General features: G+C 31.9%; 2 protein-coding genes across 2 annotated transcripts; both read right to left on the bottom strand.

Annotated features, from left to right (window-relative positions):
- Window positions 1-86: 86 nt before the first annotated feature.
- Window positions 87-5,546, bottom strand: LOC133314542 (serine carboxypeptidase-like 11). The gene is made up of 14 exons (XM_061516026.1): window positions 5,339-5,546; window positions 5,050-5,204; window positions 3,234-3,310; window positions 2,972-3,094; window positions 2,743-2,845; window positions 2,494-2,531; window positions 2,142-2,240; window positions 1,950-2,036; window positions 1,445-1,594; window positions 1,053-1,124; window positions 846-964; window positions 614-727; window positions 480-525; window positions 87-378 (listed from the first exon to the last, which is right to left on the bottom strand). The coding sequence occupies exons 1-14, from the start codon at window positions 5,506-5,508 to the stop codon at window positions 295-297; spliced, it is 1,437 nt and encodes a 478-aa protein (XP_061372010.1). The 5' UTR covers window positions 5,509-5,546; the 3' UTR covers window positions 87-294.
- Window positions 5,547-15,148: 9,602 nt separating this feature from the next.
- LOC133314563 (uncharacterized) lies at window positions 15,149-15,845 on the bottom strand. Its single transcript, XM_061516057.1, has one exon. It carries the CDS (start codon window positions 15,669-15,671, stop codon window positions 15,192-15,194), a length of 480 nt encoding a protein of 159 aa, XP_061372041.1. The 5' UTR covers window positions 15,672-15,845; the 3' UTR covers window positions 15,149-15,191.
- Window positions 15,846-22,153: the final 6,308 nt, after the last annotated feature.

The raw sequence follows: 22,153 nt of genomic DNA, 5'->3' as shown, positions 1-22,153 counted from the left end.
TGACATGTGAACATCTGGTGCAAACAAAATTGGAAAGCATTAACAAGCATTTATAATGTAGTAAAAATATAAAACTGATTATTAATAAATTATATACATATAAATCGTATTTTTTTATTTTCCCTTTATTCCACTAGATGTTTTGTCATCTACAGCTACCCTTGCTGTTATATGAGAAAATACACATTTATTTGGGGAATGACAAACTGCCTGGTGAACTTGCTAATTGCTCTTTTTGTTAAGATAAATCATTTTCCCCATAGCATTTTATCACCTTGACTCAGCTGGGTATTCCTACAGTGGCATATTAGATATCCATCTACTGAACATGGCTAAACATTCTTCAGGTCTGTTCTCGGGAGCTGTATGCCTTCCACCCTGTAAGTAAATTTCTCAAGAACAGAGGTGATGTTAATCATATAGGCAATTGTGATTAATTGCTACTGTTGCATGAGATGAAGGTGTAGAACAGGGCTTACCTTCACAGTAGCAAATGTCATCCGATTTGAGTAAGTCCTCGTGTATCTATCAATAATTAAGTAAATAAATAGTGAGATTAATCTAGCTTTTCAGATAGATATAGTCTTGTATCAGTTTCCAGTTTAGGGCGTACCCTGCAACTTGGCCATTTGAATACCATTGCCTCCAGTCATCCACAATGGTGTAGTTTAAAGATCTTATCCACGCTTGAGTCGCCAAGAATGGAACTATCATGTCATGATCCCCACTGTTAACAAAAGTTAGTTTAATCGCCTTTATGAAACTCAAACCTCTTGGCCAGTTACATGTTTAATGCCAAAAACAAGGGTGCAGGTTTACTGAGCAATGTGCAAAAAAATCTTGACCTGTATATTAATGAACGGTACCCTTTTCTGCTGAGATTTACATGATACTGGAAGCTGCTAAGGATGTCGTACTCAAAAGGTATGTCATTGTTACAGCGTTTCCATTTCCCTATACTTCCCTGAAGGGTATAGCCATATAAGGTTGTATGAAACTTTTTAGCATACGCTTTTGAGAAAATTAGAGTCATATATTTACGGTAACTATACCTTTCGAATATGCAGCGCATTGCGAACATTATCATCGTTGGCCCAGTAGGTACAGAGGAAATAACCATGAGACTAGAAATGGTAAAAGAAGAAAATCGGATATTTTTAGCTTACTGATTAGTTTATAAAATAGATATGAACTACAAAATACATCGTAAATTCTTGACCATTATACGTAGGATCTTATACAAATGTTCAGCAATTAAAATCACTCAAGTTTATACGATGATTTAAAGAAATCGTATATCATTTTATGATCTAATTTTAACCGTGTAAGATTCAACGATGAAAGTTAGACCGTTTTACTACGATAATAAGAACAGTATTTTGACATTTTCCTTAAATGTGTGTGGGCCTGTGTGTATGAAACTTCGTAAGGTATGAAAAGTTACCAGGCATCCTAAGGGTGGCAGCGAGAGACGAGAACTCAAAAACGTCGACGGCTTTGCAAGAGACATCCTCCTATGGACTTCTATTGGATTACGCAAACCAAATTCGCATTTGGGTTCCAAAATATTGCCCGTCTCAAGTCCTGAAATAGACTGAAAAAAAACAAAATATAAGTTACCAGCTTTGCGATTGTGACTTAGGTTATTTCAATCTATTTCTGCGAACAGCATGGCTATTCGTCGTGAAACCGACGTTAAAAACTTCTTATGAATCACGTGCTTAGATCACCACATAGCATTTCTATTGTCATTACCGTAGTTAACCCCAAAAAAAAGGAAGAAATGCGATGGTTACAACAATAAAAGAAAGAAAGAAAAACCAAAGTCACATATCAACTGTAGTTAACAATTGACGTAGATTTACGTTCGCCTACTTAGCATTTTTATGGTGCTGAAACCGGATGACAAAAACAGAAGAGGCAACAAAAGCGATGGTTACATTGCTTACCTCCTGGTAGGATTCGATGTCTCTTAGACAAACAAAGTTTCTGGGGTCTGGATTGTGATACTCTCCTCTACAATTCTTTCGCAGTGACTGTTCACCCAGTAATTCATCGGAACTTGTTAGCTTTTCACCTTTTGGATTTAAAAAGGAAAATTAAGATCAATTACCTTTGCTGACTCTTAAGAATATAATTACCTCGTAGAGTTCATCAGATATTAGTCCCATGCCATGACAAAATGGTATTGCGTAGTCACCTTCAGTTGGTATTGTTAAGGGATTCCCCAGCAAGTATCCCTGAATAAAAGAACAGTTCCTAATCAATGTACTTAATTAACGAAAACAGTATTTTATTTTATCCTGGTCCATTTATATCGGACAACTTTGTGGAGGCTGTTAAAAGTAAATGGCACTAATTTGTATAAGGATGAAAGACTTGCTTGATATCATTTGACAGTTTCTTCTACAATCTGAGTTTGTGTAACTAGTACCATATATCACCTGAGGGATACCAAAAATGGCAGAAAATTATTAATTTAAATGCGCAAACCTGGAGATTTATCCACGGCTGCACTCCACCTTCATTTCCTGCGGGCAAGAAAATTTGGGGGGAAAGTAAACCGTTAGAATACTCATATGAATGATCATTCTATAGTCTTTAGTATTTAGTAACACAGGCACATTGGAATACTATGGTATCCTTGTCAGTTGTCACAAACATTGAAGAACCCATTAGCTGCTATTTTAGCTAATAGTTTCAATTTTTGCATTCATTTTGACCCATTTGTAAGTGCGTTACCATATGAAATTTCTTGAACAATTACTGGGACAGGACGGCCTGAGTATGAGTCGCCAGCAATATACACTTCATTTGAGAGAAATTTCGGATGATCAATCAGCCACTACAGAGATTTAAAGATGATTATTCCATTTAATTCGAGTTATTCTGATCTTGATTTTCTAAACTCAAACTTCAAAAAGATAATAATAGTGAAAAATTAATATAATGAGAATTAGAAATGCTGTACCTTCCTAAGAAATTGATGAGCATGGTGAACTAGCTTCCAGTCACTTTGCTGAACAGCACGTTCTGTTTTGGGATAAGAGAATCCAGTACCGGCAGGTAAATCCAAAAAGATAATGCTACTTGCCTGACCAGCAGAAATTTTAAAACAATTTAATTTTATATCAAACACAGAGTAATAACAAAGAAAGATCTAAAAGAATTATTAATATCAATGTCATCAACGTATCTAATTCATCCAACAAAAGTGTCCGTGCACACTCAACCTTAGTCCATGACTGTGGCTTCAATTCCAAATTAGGTAAGCTTCCATTGTATTCCTCGTTTTTAAATGTCAGTGGACCTGCAGTACCGCCGATATAATAATAAGCATCTAACTGTTTACTTGATATTCTAACTAATGAGGCTTTAACATATTTTGTGGATGAATCTGATAAATGACTAAGGCTTTTGAAATTAAATCGAGAAAGGCGTTCGATCTAAAAAATGATACGGGCATCTTTGAATTCATTTACTATGCAAAAAATGGGCAAATTTTTACTATCAAACGAAGCTGTGCATGTTTTATTTTAGAGAAATTTTTCTCATTTAACAAATTCATCGAAATTGGAGCAAGCATTTTTTTTTTCTGTCTTTTTTTGCTTGTGGGGCCCACCTAAATATGTCTTTATATCCATTTACTAAAATGAATAATTTTTTTTATTTTAATCCTTACTTTTTTATATTTTCCTCCGTGTTCCAAAAACTTTCCTCATTTAGTCAGGTTGTAAGTACACTCATTAATCCGAAAGTTTGCTCCTTTACATGAGATAATGTTTTTTCATGTAACATGAGAAAAGTGCCCTTTTTTTTAATTTACCAAACAGTTTTCTTAAATGTTCTTAAAGTATTTTGCAACATGGCAAAAGAAGCTATGATATACGTTTTGTTTTTTAGAAGAAAATCAATCGAGCGAACTTAGAGTGGTCCAGGACCAACAAGTATTCGGTGGGACTAAAGTGAGAGAAAGAAAGAAAAAGTTGAGGAGAGAGGAGAGAGATAAGAGAAAAATAAAATAATACAGATGTCAATTTTTGAGTGAAAGGACCATAGTGGTACGAGAGCATATTAAAATTTCCAAATCAATGACTAGGTCGTATATGAAGTTTTTGATATACTACGTATAGGCAGGGGAGGGCTAGGGTGAGCGGCCAAACCCTTCCCCCCTCCAAATAAAAATAAAAAAGTGGATCGCATCATTCTCTTGCAATGGACAAAGTTGAGATTGCAATGGCGGAGGAGGCATCTTTTTGGGGCTGAAGTATAGGAGCAGAGGCTCTTTTTCTGATTGGGTCATCTGTGAAAGCGATTGTTGGGATTTCTTTGGGTGCAGAAAATTGCTCAACACAAGAAAAGGCCTTTGCTTTGAACGATTAAAGGTTTTCCTGATATGGGTCAGTTTCAGAACAAAAGAAAACACAAAGAGATGCATGTGGGAAGATAAACATAGTGAGAACAGATAAAAAAAATTCCTGATATGATGCTCTTCAGCCCCAAAAAAAGTTCCCCCCACCCCAATCCTAACTCCACCACTGCGTATATAAAGGTTTTTTTACCCTTTTGCCGCAAAAACCCAAATGTATCATCATTTGATTTTTTTTTAGCAAACTACTTATCAATTTATTTTGAGTGGACAGGCATGGGGAGCATGCACGTTTAAATAGCGCATAACCTTCATGTGCAACTTTAAAAAAAAATCAACACAATGCAAGACATGAATTTAGTCGTGCGCGTTTAAGTCATGCATGCATGATATGCATAGAACTTAGTAGGCGCATTTTGGCTTTCGCACAAATCGTGTATAAGTTAATGCGCGACTTAAAACATACATATTACGCGTACGCATTCCACTTTCGTTAAATTGATAAATAGTTTGAAAAAAACTAAACCAATAATGTCTTAAATTTTGCATAAAAGGGTAAAAAAAACACGTATAGCAAAGTATACCCAACTTAGCATAAAATTTCTCGTCCACGTCATTATTTTCACGGTAATTTCTACTTCTCGCATCAAAACTTATAGGGCAACTTTGGTATTCATTACCTATTTCAAAGACAAGACCAGAAAGACCAGAGCAACCGGGACCTCCCGTTAGCCAAAGCACAAGAGGATCCTCTTTAGGATCATTCTCTGACTCAATAAAATAGTAGAAAAGTTCCGCTTGCTGCTCCGTTTCAGTTTCACCCACTCCCACGTACCTAACGAGAGCATAACAATTAACAATTCAGTTTTTATGCTATGCCATACCATACCATACCATGCATTTATTCAAAATTTATAGACAACTTTTGAAAGCCATAACATAAATTAGGTATCGTAGTTTTAACTTTACCCAGTTTCAAGTACAAAAGGAAGTGGTCCCTGGAACCCAGGAAGGAACTGCACTATGGAATGAGATGTTGCATGCTGGGAGCAAATCTGTAACACTAGCGCAAGAAATAGTATAATAATCTCAAACAAGCTTCTAGAATTACCACCATAATGCGAGATAAGCCTTGCCATCAGAGTTTCTTGTAATATCCCAGACCACTTATCTTCTCTATCCTGTGCGTACGAGGAAAAATGATTTGCGGTCATATTAAATACATGATTGGGGGTCCTGTGGGTCATTCAAACAACCAAATGATATACTAGCGCATAAAAATTGAGCAAGTGAAAATAAGGTTATATATCGATCTTCTTCAATATCATTTTTAACAAAAATTTAAAATTTTAATCTTAAACTCGCTCCGAACATAATTATCTCTCGTGAAAATATATGTAATTTATCACAAAAAAAAATAGATTCTTCGAACAAATATAGAGATATTTATTAACTTTGAATTAACTTATTAATAATAAATAAATCTTAACATTAATTTATATTTTTAATTAATAAATATATTATCTTATTTTAAAAAAATTAAAATTAAAAAATAGATAAAAAATAAAAACACTAAACTGAGAGAGAGAAAATTCTTCTCTCGAACCAAAAAAAATGAAAAATAAATTAATAATTTAAATTTAATAAGGATAAATATTTAGGATTTATTTATTATTAGCAGTTTATCAAAAATTATCAATATGACCTATTATAACAATAATTAGAACTTAGAAACTAATTAGAACGAAATTAAAGTTAAATCTACCTCTTTGTAAAAGGAATAAAATTTAAGATTATTTTATCCACTCTTCTCTTTATTTAAAATAAATGTAAAAAGGATAAATTTAAAAGTATTTTTTCTTCAATCATATACCTACGTATAGCTAGAATTACCACAATACTTAATTTTAATTTATTTTACCAAATAAAATTGTCAGTTGTCAAATCGTCAAAAATTGGCAGAACAACTTTAGCACTTGGCATTACCTAAGGCCACAAAAAAGCAGAGGCGCAAAGCACAAGTCCTTAGGATTGTTTCCTGACTTAATAATAAAGAATTCATAATTCGAGTTTGTCGGATACTTGTGAGATATTTCATAAATACTTAGATATTTTAGCTATATTTTACATTGTTTTTATTTTTCTCTTAAATTGTTATATAGATATAAATAATTAAATTAATTAAATTGGTAATAATATTTATTAATCATTACTAAATTTAAATTTTTAATTCTTTATTTTAATATAAATTTTAATTTTTTATACTAATTTTATATATGATATTATAAGCATATGGTATATTATAATTTATAAAATTTGCTGTATTTCTATTTCCGTGACCGTGTGTCCTAAACCTCCGCGCAATGCATAGGAGTTTGGTATGAATATTTAGTACGGAAGGATGGAAAAGTGGGATAAAAAATATTTAATTATTATGTTTGGTATGATTATTATAAAAAAAAAATTAGCAAATATTTTCAGCAAATATTTATCTTTTCAATTACACAAAGACAAATAATTATTTCACCAATCATTTGGTGTTTTTTTTTTTTTTGTCTAAGGTCTTAGATTCTAATTATAATATATTGAGTCAAATATTTTATCATCAATATTTTATCTCATCAGTAAAATAAACCCAACTTTTCAGTTAAAATTTTGGTCAACCAAACACTTTTTCATAACTTACCCGGAATAAAAAAAATCTTACTAAATCCTCAATCATCTTTTTTTTCAAATAAAAAAAAATATTTTTCGTACCAAACAATACCGTATTCAAAATTTGGTGCAAAAGAAAGGGGACCGTTAAAGGAGAAAGGTATTATTCACTAAGAGATTTCGATTCGTTCGGCGTTTTCAATACGGAAATGGAATTGGCATCTTATAAGATCTGTAGGTTCGTTGAAGTTGGGTTACATTGGACAAGATTTTAAGTATTAAGTAAAGACTCAACACTCATGAAATTCACGTGTTAGAACTTAGAACACAGTTTTCCTCTTTCAACATCAGTAGAAGCTGTCTAGTAGTGAGGGCTTAGATAACTTATCTGAGGTTATAGATTTAAGTTTTAATATCATCATTATATAAAATAAAATAAATCTTAATTAAAAAGTGTTATGATTTTTTATTTTATTATTATTATTTTCTGAATTGTTAAGTTGTTTAAGTACTGGGTTGTTATTTGAATTTTAACTTTTCTAAAGAATAGGTCATAGCTATTAGTGGAGCGTAGTGGGTAGTTATCTTTAAAGTTGTCTTGTATTATCTATTTAAATCTTTAAGTTTTTGAATAAAAGTATCAGATGAGATTAGAAAAGTTATCCCAAAAAGCACTTGTGCAAGAGGTCAGGCTTCTTCAGTAAAGCCATTTGAAGTCAGGCTTCTTCAGTAAAATCAAATTTTCATTTTTATTTATTGGGTTCGCATCAAAAAAATTCCATTTAACCCCAAAATTTAAAAGTTGATAAGTAATATATATATTAATGGACTTAAGCTTTTTTTTTATATAAATCATATATATTCTCCCCAAAAAACAATGCTCTAACCAGAAACATTTATATCATGATGGGGGAAATTTTGACATTCACAAAGACTTGAATTGAATACCTTACTTAAACAAGATAAAGTATGTATCACTTGAACTAATTCTTTATATCAAAAAATTTATATTAGACTTCTCTAATACTAAAATAACCAAAAAATTGTTATCAAAAAAAAAAAAAATAACCAAAAAATTAACGGCGACGAAGCATGACTCGTCGAGCATCATCTTCAGCTGAATATCTGTTGATGGGTTCTTCGAGACACAAAACTGATCCTGGGAAGAATTGTAATTAGGCATCAGTTTTTAAATGGAGGTTATTAATGCACATACGACAATTAAATGCGAGTATCCGAACAAAACCATCATTAGGGGTGTAAATGGGCCAGGCTGGTCCAGCCCAGCCTACGGCCCGGCCTACATAGAGCTCAGCCTAGGCCCGGCCTTTCAGAAAAGTAGAGTAGGCTTAGGCTTATAAAAAAGTTTTTTTAATAAATAAGCCATAGGCCAATTTTGTCAAGCCCAGCCTACAGCCTTGTAGGCTGGCCTATTTAATTTATTAAAATAAAATAATAAAATAATATTTATTTTATGTGACAAAGATACAAAGTACCAAATATCAATATCTCTTACTTTTTGTGCTATTTTATTTTATGAAAGGAAAACTTGTCTAATGTCTCCAAATTTTACATGTTGTTGCAGCTTAATACCATGGAGCAATGGGTACCTTGCTGGATTATGATGTTACTGATGAAGAACTTTCAATAATACTCTTTTTTCCCTTGTCTTGATGGTGGTTTAAATATTTTTAGAAGAATGACATTCTCTTGTAGACTTTATTTCAACATCCAATAATTGTATTTTTCTTATTTTTCCCATTTCTTTGACTCTATTCCTCTATGAATACATTCTAGAGCTGAGGTATTATGTTGACTCTTTCTTGTTTGTCATTTTTTCTTATGAGAAGTACTAGTGCATGCATGAATGGAACTATCTTTGCTATATACAATTATTTTTTTTGCTTAGTATATATAGTGGGAGGCCTACAAGGCCTGTAGGCCATGTCAGGCTTTCTTATTTTCGAAAATGGGCCGGGTTTGGCCTACAAATAAAGCCTTTAATAGGCCAGTAGGCCAGATAGACCAAAATATTTTTGACGTAGACTTGGGCCAGGATGGCCAAAGCCCAGCCCAGCCCATTTACACCCCTAACCATCATTATTTCGGATTATTCACATTATTATATCAGTATTTTATTTGTTCAAAACTTAAATATATAAGTGAAAGTGATATAATATAAATATCAACAATATCTATCCTTTTCGGGACAAAACTGCAACGCATGCTAGATGCTACTGCAGTGCCATACAAATGTATGTCGGGGACTCCTCAAGTCAAGAGGACTTAGCTGAACAAAACCACAACCACTCACACAAACAAGCACAACACAAAATATCACAGGTCAATTGATAAGTGTTGGAATATATATATATATATATATATATATATATATATATATATATATATATATATATATATATATATAGGGAATAACATCTATTCTTTTAAAGGATATAAATTTATATCTTTTTAGATCCTAACCGATGATTTCCGTCCATCAACGGTTATAATTTATTGGATTAAAATTATTAATTAATTAATAATAAATTTGGCCCATTAAGTTTGGCCCAATAGATTATAACTGTTGATGGACGGAAATCAACGGTTAGGATCTAAAAGGATATAAACTTATATCCTTTAAAAGGATAGATATTTTTCTCATATATATACAAATTGTGTAGACAATCTATTGGTTATAAATAAGAAGTTTGGTAATGAAAATATGTGTCTTTTCATCGACAAACAGATGTATCTTTTCATCCTCAAGGATGTGTTGTTTCATCCTAACAGACGTGTTGTTTCATCTTTGAATGAGTGTCTTTTCGTGGTGAACGAATATGTCTTTTCGTGTCCAACGGATGTGTTGTTTCGCTGTCGAATAGGTGCCTTTTGAAACGTGACCTTACGTTTTCTATATATAGACCCTGACCCCTTCAGAAAATATAATCCAGTTTTCTGCACTGTTACTCTGCCGGGTTTTTTCCTTCATCCGGTTTTGCATACTTCCTTCTATTTTTTCCGGTGTAATTCCTCTAGCATATTGTTGTGTTCATTTGGACTGTTGACTGGCAGTACCGTCACTCTTCAGACGAAATCTGTTCTATCCTGGGAGACAAGTGTTCATCAACCTTAGGCATCTGTGATGGGACAAATTGTCTTAAGGAGACACGTTATGTGGGCTCGGATTTAATTTCTAATTCTGCATTCATTCTTCTTCTGTCTGTTCTATACTACTGATAACAAGTAAGTCTGTTCTAATTTTTTATTATTGCACAGTCATATTTTTGATCATTAATCTCTTCTGGTTCTATACATAAGTTCAAACCTCTTATTGATTTAATATCACTCACTGTCTACAATAACAATAAGTTCACAACTAAGTCATACACGTTGTATGACAGTAGATTTACAAGATAATTTTTTTTTTTCATACGACATTAGATTAAATAATAAAAATTATATGTATATAAAATAAGATATGTATAAATATACATGTAACACTAATTAAGACCTATCTTTAGATTAAAATCACCAACGAAACAGAGAAGGGGAACGGGGATAAAAAAAGAAACATAAGAGGCTTGAACACACTTATTATTATTAGTAACTCCTCTAATTAAGGTATCTTAGGGGAGGGGTGGGTTCTAACATCTCTTCGGATTAAAGAAAAACTAGTGTTATTAGCATTTGAAAAAGAAAATTTAAGGCATCACAATCCTCGTAAAATTTAAAGCATGGAAATTTTTCATCAGTAATTTCACCTGTGAGCTACAAAATTTTGAGCCGGTTTTTTGTTCTGTTTTTTTTTTTTGGTCAGATCTCATGCATCCATACAAAGTTTTAAAACTAAGAGGCCTTTTCCGTTTTGGGTTTGGGGCGATCCTAGCCCAAAAATATTGTTAAAAAATTGTTATTGTAGTAAAATTATACTGAACTCAATGTATATATTCTGTTGTCATATGAACAGATAAAAATAAAATTTACCGCCGATTATGCATGGTAGTAGTATTGAAAACTCAATGTTAAGGTAGCACTAAAAAATAAAAATGAGCTTCAATTGATTTTGTTCACATCAATTGATTTTATTCTCTGGTATGAGACGAGGACCAAGAGCCTGTGCATCTAAATGGTCAAGAGGTACCCAAAAAATATGTTTTTAAATACTTGGGCTCCATTTTACAAAACGGTGGAGAGATTGATGAGGATATAAATCACAGAATCAGAGCAGGGTGGATGATGAAATGGCGCAGTGCATCTGCATTTTTGTGTGACCGCAAAATCCCCCTGAAGTTAAAAGGAAAATTCTATAAAACGGCAGTAAGACCGGCAATGCTATATGGAGCGGAATGTTGGCCAGCACATAGGCAACATGAGCATAAGATGGGAGTAGCAGAGATGAGGATGTTAAGGTGGATGTGTGGTTACACAAGGATGGATAAGATAAGAAATGAAGATATTCGATGAAAGGTCGGAGTAGTACCGGTAGCCGAGAAGATGAGAGAACATAGATTGAGGTGGTTTACGCACGTGATGAGAAGACCCATGGATGCTCCTGTAAGAAAAGAAGTTTGTTACCAAGAGCTAAACACAAAAAGAGGCAGAGGTAGGCCGAAGCTTACTTGGGGGAAGGTAGTAAAACAAGATTTAATGGAGTGGGATATAGATTGGCGGACAGTATGTCTTAGAACGGAATGGAGAAAAGCTATAAGTATGGTGGAGGGCTAGACCCGTTGTTATCCCTATGTTCCAGATGGTCCTTTTTTAGTCATTTTCCCCTTCATTTCCCCCACTTCTTCTTGTCTCTTTCTTTTTTACTTTTATTTATTTATATATACATATATTTTTATTTTATTTTATTTTATTTTATTTTATCTTATTTTATTCTTTTATTCTATTTGTTTATTTTTATTTATTTATTTTTTGCTTTTTTACTTTTTTTCAACCGTTTTGTATCTTTCATGTGGGTTCATCTACCACCGACCCCAATTAATTTGGGATAAAGGTGTTGTTGATGTTGATGTTGAACACTAACCCTGTTTCCCGAATATTGTAACCCTAAACTTTCTCATTTATTAAATGAATTGACATAATATGACACAATACAAATAATATAAAAAAAAAAAATTTTTTTTGACCCCTTTACCCCTTTTAAAAATAAAATTATTAGTATGCCCTTGTTTTTATATTATTTAAAAAATTTAAATTTTTACTAAAACTTAACATCAATCTGTCCTTGTTTGACCATTGACTAGTTAATATAATCGATTATATGAATGATATAATTAATTACATGGTTCAAATTTACCTTAAAATTTCGGAAGACTATGACTTTTGACTCGAGGGTCCAAATTCAGTATTTTTTTATTTCACGTAACTTTTTGAGATTTACATGCTGCAACAATTATATTTTAGTATTGAAAATTGAAAATAAGAATAGGAATTAAATGTCTTTATCCACAAAAATAAAATATGCCAAACAAGGCATAAGGAAGCATTTTTTGGAGAGAGAAATTTTGACCAAGTCCCCTTGGGTACTTGCCAGCGCATTCGTCTCAAAAAATTGCGTGGAATAAAAAAATATCTAATTTGGACACACGAGTTCAAAATTATGACCTTTCAAAGTTTTATGATAAAATATCCTAAATTTAGTGCCACATTAGGTTTTGTGATATTACAAAACCCTTTCTCAAGTCCAATATCAAAAGTATATGACCATAGAAACTCGTTTGATCCAAAAAAATCTCGTGAAAAAAAAATTATATGGCTTCGTTCAGTGATGTAATGGATTACCGTATACTGGTGTAATCGATTACATGAGTTAATGTGATGTAATCCATTACATGGATGTTGTAATCGATTACATAATCCAATCAACGGTCAAACATAAGCATATTGGTGTATAGTTTTTAGAAGGGGGCAAAATAGTAATTTTAAAAGTAATAAAGGGCAAAGGGGTAAAAAAACATGAAAAAAAGATTAATACGAATTAGTATCGTATTTAAATGTTAACATATAACATGATATAATTTTTTTCGTGTCAATTTTATCAAATACAAACATTCTTCGAGTTTGAAAATAGATTAATCTGAATATAATTTTTTTGTATCATTCATACCTATGATGCACCGACACTTCAAAAAATTTGACATGTCGTGTCCGATACTTTCTGACACTCCGACACTTCCTGACACTCCAACACACATTGCAAAGACTAAAAAAAGGGTTCGAAGGTTGCATTGCATTACGTTTTTAGTTTCAACTATTAGATTCATTAGATTATGATTACTATTTTATTGAGTTTAATATAAATATTTGAGATATCTTATGTTTCTTTGCAAAATTGTTAGATATTATAAGGTTAGCTTTATTTTTTGATTAAATTATAGAATATTAAATATAATATACACTACATAAATTAAAAATATTATTTAATATCAAAACGTGACTTAACATGTCAAAATCTAATATTTTTTAAATTAACGTGTTGGAATGTTTGTTCTATCGTATCCCGCATTAATATCGGTGTAACATAAATTTGTACCATCTCAGCGTATGGCGTTGAAAATTATATGCATGCCATTATTGAGAAAATACTGACGCGTTACCTAAACCGGTACTTAATTCCTATGTTGCACGGACACTGACAAGGGACACGGGACACGACACGCCGACACGTTAATTCTAAAAATTGGCATATTTTGACACGTTGGGACACGTTTTAATTTTAAATAATATTTTTAATATATATATATAATATAATTTATATTTAATAGTTATAACAATCCATAATAAGTCATATAACCAATTAAATATTCAAATTTTATAACATAAATATAAACAAAAATAATTTTTCGTACCTTGTTAATTTTTCATGTCAAATTTCATAATAAAAAAAATTAATTTATAAATAATTTTTTATTTTTAATTAATAAAATAAAATTAAGACTAAAAAAAATGTGCCCGAGCGTTGACTACGTGTCCGAAAAAATTAATTACGTGTCGAAAAAATGTGTCGAAGAGTTGACAACGTGTCTCAAAATATTAACCACGTGTCATACGCGTGTCCGTGTCAGATACGTGTCCGACACGTTATTTATAAAAAAAAAAAAAAAAAGACGTGTTCGGGTTTGCTAGCTTAATTGTAAGCCAAAATGATCGTTTGTATAAAGTATATTTTTGGTATTTATCTCATGGCATTTACGTGTTCTGGCGTTTGACTCAATTTTTCACTAAAGATGATTAAAGATCACGATGATAGTTGTAAAGTGTAAAAGCTATTTTTCTCATGAAGCGCTTAAAGAGCAAAAAGGTCATACATATTTATCCTCCAAAAGGACTTTTTTATTTTTCACGTATATAAAGTTATACATATTGGTTAAAGTTGGAATAACGTCTGAATAAAAAGAATAACCTCAAATAGAATGCTGAAGTAATTGAATAATTAAGAAACATACGACCATGGAAATTGACAGCACGCAAAATGCTATGAACGGAGGCAAATTTCCTAAAATCATATAAGCAAGATTTGACTCTCAAACTCTAATTGCCCTGCTTCATATATTATATTAGTTTACCCGTAATTTTTTTGTCATTATTGTTCTGTTTCGTTCCCAATTGAATCATTCCTCGCAGTCGCAGGTATCTTCCACCGAAAACAGACAGACAGATCAATAACAAGTTAAATATTTTTTTTCTCTTTCAGCCGTCTAGTCCCGTTTTATTAACTGAAATCTAAAAGCGTACAAGAAGAAAATGTATAGAATGATTTTAAATTATCTTAACTAATTTTTTACATTATTAAACAAAAATATTAAATATATTTTAATGTTATAATAATTATTGAAAAGATATTTTAACATTTGACAACAGTGTCAAATTTGAAGTTTGAAACCCTCGTCTAAGAGTCATTATATATAAAAAAATAAGGTGTTTAACTTTAAATTTGACACTGGTGTCAAATGATTGTATCTCTTGTCACAAAATAGTGAAACTCACAGTAAATGTAATCGTTCCTTTCAATGTACCATTCAACACCACCCAAAATTAATGAAGAATCAAATCACAAGATAATCCAATCAAATATTGAAATGAAATTACCAGAATGTAGAAATCAGTCTCTCTCATTCTCATACAAGTTAAAATGCGTTGATCCTGAAGTATGGATTTACAAAACACCACTTGTCTTACCAACAGCGTAGCTTCTACTTCTTGGATACGAATTTGGAACAACAGGAACATCAACATCAACCAAATCATAAGGCGTATCCTCATCGATCCGACCCATGCCAACACTAACGGACTTGGGCAACCCATTTGAGGAAACGGGTTGTGCTGACGTGGACTGCTGTTTCAGAACCAAATCCACATCGATTCTATTGACCAAAGTCCTAGCCGAAGCTGCTCTCAGAAGCTCTGCAAAATCCTCGTTATCACCACCGCCACCGGACCTCGATGTGGCGGCGCTATAGCTTCTGGGCAAAGCCTCGAATCGACCAGCAGCATCAACGGGGTTGCTATAGTTCATGTTGTGACCGCACTTTGTTATGTTTCGAACGTACATGTCTCTTGCTCTCCCTAAAACTCTGATGGGTAATGTTATGATCCTCACGAACTTGTTCTGGCTTTGCTCCTTGCTCTTCCTCATCTTTGTCTTGTGTGTTCCTTCAACTATGAAATTTTTGCTAAAAAAAATTAACAAAAATTTGTAATTGAAATAAAATCAGAATTAGGAGACAAATCAAATGGGTATGAGATGGGATTGATTTTTGTAGTGGAGTCAGGAGTGGACTGTCAATGAAGGTGGGTATGAATTTGTTTAATACCCACACGGACTTTTTCATAGCACACCAGATCAGGAAACATGAAGATAAGAACAAACTTATATTATTACTATTATTATCATTATCATTATTTTCGTATATGGTTTTGATTAATGATGTTGATCATTTTTTATTTTTATATCTTTCAGAAAAGTAAAAGGTGGCTTTGATTAGAATGACGCGTGCTATTTCAATATCATTTTTTTGACTTTACAGTTAAAAACAAAATAGAAAACATAATTTAATTTCTTCCAGTCCAGCCTTGCTTTGAACCTTTCCTTGGATTTTTTCTGTTAAGGGCTAAGGGGGAATGCACAACACGTTTTCGTATTTATAAGTAGTGAAATATTAACGTTACGTTAGATGCGGGTAGTTCTCTTATGTCATAGAGAGAGTTTGAGTGGAGCTCATTATTAAAAAGCAAAAAAAAGAAAAGAAAAGAAAAAAGGTGCGATTTTTTAAGTAAGAAAAAATGAGATAGTTGATATCAAAAAAAAAAAAAAATGAGATAGTTATTTCATGTAAAATGAGAATAATATTTCCTTTATAAGTTAATTGAGGGATTAATGTTTATCCTTTAAAATAATGGAACAGTGACCAAAGTGTCATGTTTGGACAAAAAATTTACCAGACTGTCACGCCAACAGTAAATTTTGTCAAAATGCCACACAGCATAATTCGCTACACAGTGTAGCGAATTATGAATGCAAGTAATTCGCTACACAGAGTAGCGAAATATGCCACGTCAAAACGCACAGAACCAAAAATGGCACATGTCAAATTTTGCAAAATTCGCTACATAGGTAGCGAATTTTGCAAAATTTGACATGTGGTATTTTTGGTTCTGACGTGGCATATTTCGCTACACTATGTAGCGAATTACACTTGCATACATAATTCGCTACACTGTGTAGCGAATTATGCCGCATGGCATTTTGACAAAATTTACTGTTGGCGTGACAGTCTGATAATTTTTTTGTTCAAACGTGGCGAAATGGTCACTCTCCTTAAAATAATACAAAATTGTGTTATTTTTGCAAAAAATATTTGTGTTTTATTGTTAGAGGAACAAAAATTATGGGAGAGAAGGTTAGAAAAAAAAATTAATTTAAATATATAATAAAAAATATTTATTTTAATTAAAATAACTATCCTTTAAAATGATAAATATTTTTCTAATTAATCAATATTGTTTTTCTATTTTATGTTAAACCATTTATTAGGTGTACAAAAGAAGGAAAAATAAAATACCCCGTTAAAAATAAACAACTGAACAGGTTAAAACGACATTGCTGTCTACCAAAAAAAAAAAAAAAAAAAATTAATACGACATTGCTACGGAAGGCTGACAGTACAAAACTTGAGCATCGATCCTCCGCCACGAAATCTAGTCACAAAACACGGGAATTGGTACCCAAATTGGAGTGACATCACAAGATTTAAATAAATATTTTAAATCTATGAATTGTCTTAATATTATTCAAAGGGATATATGTTTATATTCAAAATGCAAAGTAATCTTTGCCTTTCTCAAATAACAGCGTTAATATTCTTTTCTGAACCATTAATTTGTCGGCACTCCTTTAATAAGGGCGGTTCAATTGGAAAACACTTGTAGTAAGTTTGGCAACAAACTTAGAATAATCAGCACGCCTCTGAGAATGAAAATTAAACTGGAGGCTTGACTCTTCAAGAATAAATAAAAGAGTCTTCCCACGTTGGCAACTAATAAAGATATAATTGTGTTAAGTGTATGTCACCACTTTCCAACTAACAACTAAGGGTTTTGTATCTATAATTTAACATGACCACAACAACTTTCCTACACACACAACATTTTGTGGGACCCACAATTTTTGAAACCAAAAAAAAAAAAAAAAAAAAACTCTGGCACGCAAAACGAATCTCTATAACATAACACAATCACTTTTCCTACAACATAACTCTTATTAAACCCAACAACTAAAATCAACAACTAGAATTTGCCAATAATTGCAGCTGTCCTCGATCAGCAAGTGTTCAAATTTCAATGCACCCAAATTATTTCTTCCTCTAGACTAATTATTAATAAAATGAATTCAGAATACATTTATACAAGGAAGCATTTGACACAACATAACTCAGCACATAAAAATTATCTTATTCTGAAACATGAAAATTTACCAAAAATAATTATTATTATGATCCTCAAATTAAGAAATTAGAAACTCTAGTCAGTAAAATTACATATGAAATACCAAAATAAGACGTCATTTATGCAGTCAGAGACTGGGACCATTGTAGAAAAACAATTCCTTATTTGGCTTTAAGAATCAATAGTTGATTAAAAATTAAACAATTTATGTCAGTTAATTTGCCTACGGGTAACATTCCAAATTTCTTATTCCCTCTAAAGTTGATAAAATTCTGTAAATAAAGTCATTATTTTTAATGAAATCAGAGGAGGTTGACCAATTTTTTGCTAAACAAAAAACACACATACACCTTAATATCGTTATACTTAAACTCAAACTTAACAAGCACAAAACTTAATAAATAAATAAAACATATTTTACTCAAGCCATTACTCCATTATGATGAACTGGTCTGGGGCAGAATGCTTAAAAGAACGACTACTATAGCGATGTATTTTAATAAGAATAAGAGACTGTAACAACTACACGTTGGAGTAGAAATACATCATAAAAAAGGGAAAAGTCAACAGATTGAAAAGAAATTAGGCATATTAAAAATGTGAAACGCTTGAAAAAAAATAGGGGACACCAGCTGCACAAGAACCTCTTCAACTCACCTAAGTTATGCAAACTAATTATATGTTTGAAGAGCATATAAATCATTCATTCATTAAAAAAGTTAAGTTACATTCTCACAGTCGTGCTTTCGATCATATGGTACCACCTTTGTTAGTTTTTTAAGGGTAATTGAATTGATCTTTGCACATGTTATATCACTTAAAATATTCCTACCACTTGAACGCAAAATAGATCACGAACAGCGTAGCCTGAATATATGTGAATTTTCTATCTAAGAAAAAAAAATGAAGAAAAGGTCCAAGTGTGGCTGGACAAGTATGCAAAGTGCGTCATTCCTAAGTTTTTTTTTAACAAATCGTCTTCCTGATAAATAGCAACAGTATATTTTAATGAATAGATTATCCCATGTAAGAATTATTATTTTGTGTGGTAGAATGTATCTTCATATCACATAATTTTTTTGAAAAATAATCACAGTCTATATAATCAAGTTAACGATGAAAGAGAAAAATATTATGATCAAAAATGAAAAATGAATATTTATTGATTTTTCTGCGCATGATGTCATACATCTCACTCACTTGATATCATGTGATACCAAATAAAATATTCCCATCTTTATCCCGGATTAACAAAGAGTCATGTTTCTTTAGAGGAAAATTGAATAAAAATTAGAAGAAAGCGTTATGCTTTTTTAGTTTATGATGATATCTATATTTTTAAAAGAATTAGAAGTGCCTATTTTTAATATTATTATTGTAGATAAAATAAAAATATATTTTCAATTAGATATAAAAATTATAAATATTATTCGAACATTGTTATTATTAAAACTTATAATATTAAAATTTAAATTTAAAAAGAATAAACAAATCAAGACAGATATAAAGGAGAAAAGTCAAATAGTCAAAAAAAGGGAAATAAAATTTATAATTGATGTTGTCTTTTGGTCTCTCTTAAAAGTTTGACAATTGAACTTTTCATGACTCGGATTCCCATAGTAGAAGTAGAGGTGTTTGGATTTTGGTCTTGACCGATCTCGAGATTTGTCTCATCCTCAAAACTCAAACATTTTCTCGATGCTCAATAACTTGGGCCCTCGATTGACTGGTCACTCGTTTTCTTCTTCTAGATTCTTCATTCAAGAGACTACTTAATAATTTGGGCTTTGGATTGATTGGTCACTCCTAGTTTCCTTCTTCTAGATCCTTCATTCAAGAGACTGGCAGCAACTAAGTTCATGGTCAGTTTTCCCTCGGGGCCCGAGTTGCTAGGTGTTACAACAAGAGTATCTCACCTCTCTAACAACGAGTTGAGGAGTAGAATAATTTGGAGTTCATCATCAATTTTTATATCTATTTTTCTCAGTTGGTTTGTAATCCCCTTGCAGGTATTCAGGTGCTCTATCATGCTCTAGTCATCCTTATACTCCAAGTTCACAAGTTGTCGCACCAGGTGTGTCTTATCCTAAGGTATTTTCATTTGAATCGTAGATTCAAGTTTAGTCCATAGTTCATGAGCATTTGTGAAGTAGATATATGCTCAAATAAGCTTCTATCAAAGTATTTCCAAATCATGGCTATCGTCTTTCTTTTAAGGAGTTCACACTTCTTTTCATTTTTGCCTGCCTGCTAGCATCTCGACACTCAGGATGAGTTCATATAAATCCTTGCAATAAAGGTGATCCTCCATCATGAGCTTCCAATATGAATAGTTTTTCACTGTGAGTTTGAACATGTCACCATTATGTGTACCGCTACCCTCCATTTTTTTTCCACATAATCCTTGATCTTAGAGTTTTTATATCCCTAAAGGGACGAAATTCATATAACTAGTGCGAAATCAAACAAGTCGTCAAGCTGAGTTCGGCAACTCAGAACTTAGAAGTTGGTCAATTATTAAGTTGATTAATTTTCATAAAAAGGAGAAGGAGAAAAAGAAGAAAGAAATTCACACAACGATTTTAACATATAAAACTCCCTTAATGCTAGGAGTAAAAATCACGAGATATAGTTTAGAAATGCATCCATTATAAAGAATGACTACAAGAGATTCATCATTAGTATATCATTATACAAATTTCTTTGTTCATACTGAGGATAGAATTTAAACTTTTCTCTCACGAGTAATGATCTCTCTTCTTAAAAAAGTAAATTCACACTCTCACTAGTATTCTACCTATAGAATTTTGATTACTCCTCGTATTTATAAATGGCCAGGGGATATCTTTTTCATATTCTAGAATCTTTTTCATTTAATGTGGAGGATTTCAATGAAACATTTCATTCTCCATTAAGTCTTTTCATTCTTCCATGCACTAGATTATTATTTAATTATTAAAAGGGTATTTCCTAGGCATGGAATCTTGCACTTCTTAGTGATGGAAAGTGTAGCCACCCAAGTAATTAAGGTGGAACAACTTCCAATAGTTATAAAGGAGAAAAGAAAATAAAAATAAAAATATAAGTAGAAAAATAAAATTTATAAAAAATATAATATGATAATTTAAGTAAAAAATATTTTTTGGTAAACAAGTAGAAGAACTTTAATATATGCTATGAAAGAATATAGACAAATAACAAGAAGTAAATCCAAATAATGGGTTTTTATATAGGGTTCGATTTTTCTGCGGCCGCTTTATAGCAGCAACAAATTTTTAATATATATAAGTTAAAGCATTTAATGTGGAAAATTATAACCATATAAAATGTGAAAACATTAAATGTGAGAAATTATAACCATACATCTGTCCTTGCTGAACGTACAACAACTTTAGATATGAATTTGCCTTTTATATAGTGTTAAAAACTCAGTTGGTGGAGTCTATGATAGGATACATAGGGAGAGTAACCGAGTTTAACCTTATAATTGCTTTCATAATAATTTTCATTCGCTGTCTCTCATCCCTTATCCCTGCTTCATTAAGGGCCACACAGGTCGTTAAAATTCATAGGCTTAAAAAGTTATGCTTTTTAGGAATAGTAGTTTTTTTTAGAGATATTTCAATTAAAGATATATATAAAATCATTAATGTAACTTCATCGAATAGCTTAACCTTTTGGGTTAAAATGGTTCTTTACATGGTATCAGAGTCTTGGTGTTCCGGGTTCGATCCTTGTCGCCCCCTATTTTCTTTGTTGAATTTCTTAATACAGGTAGGCTAGGCCTGATGCAGATTCCATCTTTCAAGCCCAATGGGCTCTCTTGTGAGGGAATGTGTTAAAGTATAATATAAATCATTAAAAAGACACTCACTCTCACCCAACAGCTTAAATTTTTGGATTGAATTGGTTCATTACATTATATTAGAGCCTCGTGTGGAATTTCTTAGCACAAATATGTGGGTTTGTACATTGTCCACCTTTTAAGCTTGTGGGCTCTCGTGTGAGGAAACATGTTAAGGAATAATATAAACAATTAAAAAGTTCATCACCTAACAGCTTAATTAAACAATTAAGCTTTTGAGTTGAATTGGTTTTTTACGATTCCAATCAATTCGTCGTTTCGCGACTTGTTCAATTCGAGGCGGATATCGGAGTTAAGACTTTAAATTT

The sequence above is a fragment of the Gastrolobium bilobum genome, unplaced genomic scaffold (assembly GCF_033153095.1).
Source record: "Gastrolobium bilobum isolate Gb01-03AN ecotype WA unplaced genomic scaffold, APGP_CSIRO_Gbil_v1 utg10825, whole genome shotgun sequence".
Classification (NCBI taxonomy): Eukaryota; Viridiplantae; Streptophyta; class Magnoliopsida; order Fabales; family Fabaceae; genus Gastrolobium; species Gastrolobium bilobum.
This window is presented reverse-complemented; position numbering and strand designations above follow the sequence as displayed.

Bases quoted from the DNA above. Each gene is read 5' to 3' on its own strand.
- LOC133314542 (XM_061516026.1), bottom strand. From the start codon at position 5,508: ATGGCAAGGCTTATCTCGCATTATGGTGGTAATTCTAGAAGCTTGTTT. The intron at 5,205-5,338 runs GTAAAGTTAAAA...TGCTCTCGTTAG, and splicing joins CCTTTTGTACTTGAAACTGG to GTACGTGGGAGTGGGTGAAA. The intron at 2,241-2,493 runs GTTTGCGCATTT...TCTTTTATTCAG, and splicing joins AGCCGTGGATAAATCTCCAG to GGATACTTGCTGGGGAATCC.
- LOC133314563 (XM_061516057.1), bottom strand. From the start codon at position 15,671: ATGAGGAAGAGCAAGGAGCAAAGCCAGAACAAGTTCGTGAGGATCATA.